The sequence below is a fragment of the Antrostomus carolinensis genome, unplaced genomic scaffold, assembly GCF_000700745.2.
Source record: "Antrostomus carolinensis isolate BGI_N321 unplaced genomic scaffold, ASM70074v2 scaffold3743, whole genome shotgun sequence".
Classification (NCBI taxonomy): Eukaryota; Metazoa; Chordata; class Aves; order Caprimulgiformes; family Caprimulgidae; genus Antrostomus; species Antrostomus carolinensis.
Window position 1 is genome coordinate 22,438 of NW_010302959.1, and position 5,468 is coordinate 27,905.

The 5,468-nt window shown below is 38.8% G+C and overlaps 1 protein-coding gene across 1 annotated transcript in view; it reads left to right on the forward strand.

Moving 5' to 3' along the window:
• Positions 1–3,410, forward strand: part of LOC104521804 (pecanex 1) — a gene marked incomplete at its 5' end in the record, with an annotated part of 24,810 nt that extends 21,400 nt beyond the window's left edge. The window contains one exon of the mRNA XM_029083989.1: positions 2,675–3,410. Within this exon, the coding sequence (XP_028939822.1) occupies positions 2,675–2,815 (141 nt within the window). The remainder of the gene's footprint in view (positions 1–2,674) is intronic.
• Between the last annotated feature and the right edge of the window lie 2,058 nt (positions 3,411–5,468).

Here is a 5,468-nt window from a genome sequence, read left to right on the forward strand (position 1 = left end):
AGGAGGTTCCTGGCAGGACCTGTGGCCCCGTGGAGAGAGGAGCCCACAATGGAGCAGGTTTGCTGGCAGGACTTGTGACCCCATGGGGGGACCTGTGCTGGAGCAGTCTGTCCCTGAAGGACTGCACACCATGGAATGGACCCATGCTGTAGCAGTTCGTGAAGAACTGTCATTCATGGGGAAGGACTAATACTGGAAAAGCTCTTGAACGACTGTCTCCTGTGAGAGGGGACCCCACGCTGGTGCAGGGGAAGGAGTCCTCCCCCTGAGGAGGAAGGATCGGCAGAAACAATGCGTGGTGAACTGACCCCAACCCCCATTCCCCATCCCCCTGTACCACTGCAGCAGAGGAGGAAAGTTAAGCCTGGGAAGAAAGGAGGGGTGGGGGGAGGTGTTTTAAGAATTGGTTTTATTTCTTATTATCCTCCTCTGATTTGTTTGGTAATAAATTAAATTTATTTTCCCCAAGTCATCTGTTTTGCCCATGCCAGTAACTGGTGAGTGATCTCTCTCTGTCCTTATCTCGACCCATGAACCTTTTATTATATTTTCTCTCTCCTGTCCAGTTGAGGAGGGGGAATGATAGAGCGGCTTTGGTTGGTGTCTGACATCTAGCCAGGGTCAACCACCATACTGGGTTTCGTGCATGAAGATATAGGATAGGGATTCGGGAACTAAATTATGACAGAAGTTTGGGACTCATTACAGTAGGGGAGGTGCATGTTCTGTGTCTGGCTTCTTAAATGTTATGAAGTATCAAAATATATTTTACTGTTGAGTGAGGAGTAGGTTGTGTTAGACCCAATGCTGATTATATGACCCTTAGTTAATACTCATTGAAGGGTGATATTACAGGTGACATCTAAGGGTGAATTTCTGAGCACTACATAGTCTGTTATTTAAAACTTTTCTACTACATAGAAAAAAGCATTTTTGCTGTTTATTTTGCTGAGCATACAGTACAGTATATAAAATACACCAAGACATTATAGAGTTTCTTCAAGGAGATTAAACTTAGCAATCCTCTTTGTATTGTAGCTACTTTTTTCGGGACTCTTGAGAGTAAGGTGCACTCTGCACTGTCTTTCTATGATACATGACACTGACACGTAAAAGAACCCTTTTCCCTGCAAGAGATTCTTATCACTTCTTGCCTATCTAGTGACATAATTTTGCAAGTTATCAGTAATTTATGGCCTGATAAATGCTAATCATGATAGAACAGGTGGTAAAACTGAGTGTGGGGGGGATGGTTGCAATGAGTTATGATCTATGTACAACTTGTACCTATACACAGTTTTTAAGGAGCCACAATATTGATGCCTTTGGAGTCAGCCCTTAGCTATCTCAAAGGCACCAGTTTTAAGTTGGACAACAAGGATGTAGTACTTAGACTTTATTAGGAAATGTTTTATGTGTCTGGAGATATATTCCTAACCTCACTCCTAACCTCACTCCATACAGCAGCATTAAAAGTTTATTCGGACAGACTTTGATAAAGTCTGACTTGGACAGGCTGCTTAAATATCATGCTGTTGCATCAGACAAAGGGGAACTAAAAATGCTATGCTTCCCTGGCTGAAATGCTCTCCCTGTGGATGCAGTGTAGATCTCGTGCAGTGGAAAAAGCTGAATCTCCTTTACTCGGTGTTCGAGAAATTGGCAGCTGTCAGATGGTGAGGATTAAGGGGATTTCTTGGATTTGATCTTGGAAGATGTACATTACTTGTCGTTTTCTGTCCTTTTCCCCCTACCTGTATCTTTATAACCCTTGAAAACTGTGTTGTCCTGGATTTTGTAAAAATTAATTTTATTTGCTTTTTACCTTACCTTGTCTTGAATTTAGGTTTCTTTTCCCACAACTGGCAAATTTGAGATAAATCTGTATCTATGGAGCTGGCAATACTTAAAATCATGTTACTGGAGCATACTTGTAGTTGCTTTGGGGCACCTAGAAGTTAAAGGTGTATTTTTATGGAGGCGGTTGAGCAGAGTTGGTCGTACAAGGGCCTGTATGGAAAAGAGACCTTCTGATGGTCAGTATCAGGCGGGATCCTTGGAAGCAGCAGATCAAAATACCTGAATTATGTAGATCCAAAGGAGTGTAGGACAGTAGTTTTTGGCACTGTTTCTGTTCCTCTTTGTAATATTTTTAAAAATTTTAAATTATCTTTGAATAATTTAATTTAAAACATCAGCTTTAAATTTACAGGGAGTAGGGAACAAAACTAGGGCAAGGGATTTGACTTAAGTGTAAACTAGTGTCTCATCTAACTCCTGATAAACTGCATTTCTGTGCTATTACGTGCTGCATGACACTGAGGTATTTTAAGACTATTACAGCTAAAGCATCAAAATGTCCCAAATCTGTATGTGAACACTTTTTTCAATTGTTACTCGCTTTGCATGACTGGTTCTGATTTGGGTCAAGTTGTTTGTTCTTGCTGAAATTCAAATCAAAGTGTTCTTGCATAAGCTGCAGATCTCCAGCAAGACTTCAATCAGTAGCTTATCTTTGGGTATGCTGTCATTGGAAAATGAGCAACTAAGTCAGTATAGCATTTATATTATTGCTCCTTTTGCCTTGTAAGGGTCTTGAATTATCAGCAACAACTTTGATATGACAGCTCTCTCTATGGAACTTATGTTTTATTATACTTTTTTTTCCCCCCAGGTGATTCACCGCTGGGTGCCTTGCAGCAGAGATCCAAGTAGTCGGTCCCATATAGATAAAACCATCCTGCTGGTTCAAATCGAAGATAAATATGTTGCTGTTGTTGAAACTGGAGTCCTTGAACTTGGGGCTGAAGTGTAAATCTCTGAAGCTGAAATTTCCCCTTCTCCAACGGTTCAGAAGAAAAGAAGGGTCCAGAAACAGCAGCTCCCAGGACATGAAACCAGTCCAGTTGTAGGAAAAGGAAAGGACTTGAAACACAGTTTTGTTGAAGTCCCTTTCCCCAAATAAACAAGTGTAAGAAATTTTTTAAGTTGTTAGCTGCTGAAGAAATATTTGCATGAAGGATAGGTTTGTTGAGACATATCTCTTTGTTTATAAATTTTCTTTATGCATTGCGTAATGCTTTAAATCAACAAACTTTTCAGTTCTAAGATCAGAGCACCTCATATTTTTCTAATTGTTTTGCCAAAAATTGACATGTCTTGTCACAGAGTGCGTGGAATTCATCCACCTTATTTTAAAGAAATTTACTACAAACCTTCAGTTTGGTGAAACAATGTAAAGGTTTCAGGTGTGGCAAGAAGAGACTGAACAGATGTATAGATTCTTATTCCTTATGAGCTAAACATTAATGAGAACTGCACTAATTTTTTTTTTACAGCAATGCACTAAAAACAACCCTGAGATTGCTGAGAACATTTATTTATATATATAAATATAAGTATATAAAATACCATTATTTAAATTGCCTTTGGGATTAATCCCCCCCCCCCCCCCCATATACATGTTGCTGGTAAGGGCTGTGCCATGGGTTTGGTTCTATGTTCTGTATTTCATACAAGTGCATTTGCTGCATCCTCTTCACAATAAATGATAAAATAACAAATACATAGAAAAGTACCTGAGTATCCCTGTACTACATCAGACTCTCTTGTGGTGGCAGTGGTACCTCAAATCTGTACAACACATCTAGCTCTAAAGTGGACCCCAATATACTACCTTTCATCTGTCCTCCCTTAGCTAGCCATGGCTACTTTGTTTCTTTATACCCAGAGCTGGCTGTGTTGTTTCTTGGCTCTTCTCTGGCAGAGACAGTTGTTTGAGTTTTGTAGGGAGAGGTGCAGGTCCATGTTTCCTTCATGGATGCTTGAAGGGTTGTTTTTGGGGGGTTTTTTTGGAGGTTTTTTTATTACATCCAATTTAAAAGGAAAAAACAGCAGCAACAAACCTCCCCCACTCCTCAAAAAAAAGAAAAAAACCCACCACAATAGCAAAAAATACCACACAAAAAAACTCAACAAAAACTTGACTTTTAACTTTTAAAGAGCTTTTATAGAAGGCACAGCCCTAAACTTGTATCACTTTTACCACCTTGCCTTTTCTTTCCCTTTAGTCTTCATTCTTTTCTATGACTTGAATTTTATTTTCTGTGATTATATATTCTATGTAAGTGTAATTTGAGTATTTATAACTGTGAAGTTGAATTATTCATGTGTTACATATCCTAGGTTTTATTGTAATTTTTTTTAAAGTGTGTATTCAGGGAAACAAGTAACTATCATGGGAGTGTGAGAGGGAAACTGATTTATTCTTGACTTACAGTTCCTATGACTCACTTCTCTTAATCCATAAGAAAAAAACCATACCTGTTGTGATTGTTTCCTGTTCTGACCTATAATTATGTAGGACTCTGTGGGGAAAACTGCGCACAGTCCTAGCTTTTGGGAGCAGCCATCTTCTTCCCAGTCACCTCTGCTTCTTTATATGCAACGTAATGCTTCCTTATATGTATCAGAAGAGACTTCTGATATACCACAGAGGTTATTGAAATTATTTCTCTGACATCAGAGAACCCTTGTCCATTATGTACCTAATGTAAGAGTGAAATTATATGGGATGAGAAAAAACAAAGGAAGAAACAGCTACCTAAGAAATACTGGTATTCTGACTCAAGTCACTGTATGCCATCTAGCCATGAAAGGGTAAGGCTGTGTGCGTGGTGGCTAGTCAGTTCTAGATAGTGTTCCCAGGGAATCACTGGGACCTTGCTTACATCATATACTATGCAAACTTGTACTCAAAGTACTATGCATCGTACAGTTGCATATTACTATTTGGTTTATGCATATAGAGTCCCATTTAATCTTGGTATAAAGATGGAGTTCTGGATCTGCCACCATTGAAATAATTTTACTGTTCCATGTTGTTTATCATATGTGCACATTATAGCATAGTTGAATTCAACTCCTGCATATCTGAAAATGTAGTACAGTAGATGAACGTTCTTCAGCAGTCTGGTAATGTTGCTGTCAGGAATGAAGAAAATGTGTTGTTTTGAATTGAAGGTGTTTTAGTTAAGGTTTTTTTTCTGTGTCCTTTGCTTCAGGTAATTACAGGGTTTCCTGTATCACTAGGAATATTGCTTCATTTTAGAAAGAGGAATTTGTTTGAAAATAGGCCCCTATTTGCATGAGGGGTGTTTTGTTTTGTTTTGTTTTTTCTTGTACTGAAGCCTTGAGGTAAACAAATGACTGGAAAACAAAATGCATAGGGTTGGTTTTGGGGGTTTTTTTTAAACTTGACTGAAGCAACTTTAAATATGTTAACCCTGGCTCCGAACAATCTCTTTCACTCCTTTCAGGGCAAGATAATGACAAGGTCCATTGCTGTTCATAGACATGATAGGAGTTAATGGCTTGTTAATATTCTCTAGAATTTTTATGTTAACTGCCTGGAATTAGATCAGCAAACAGTAGATGGGGAAAAAGAAAGGCTTTTTTTTAAGGGATCA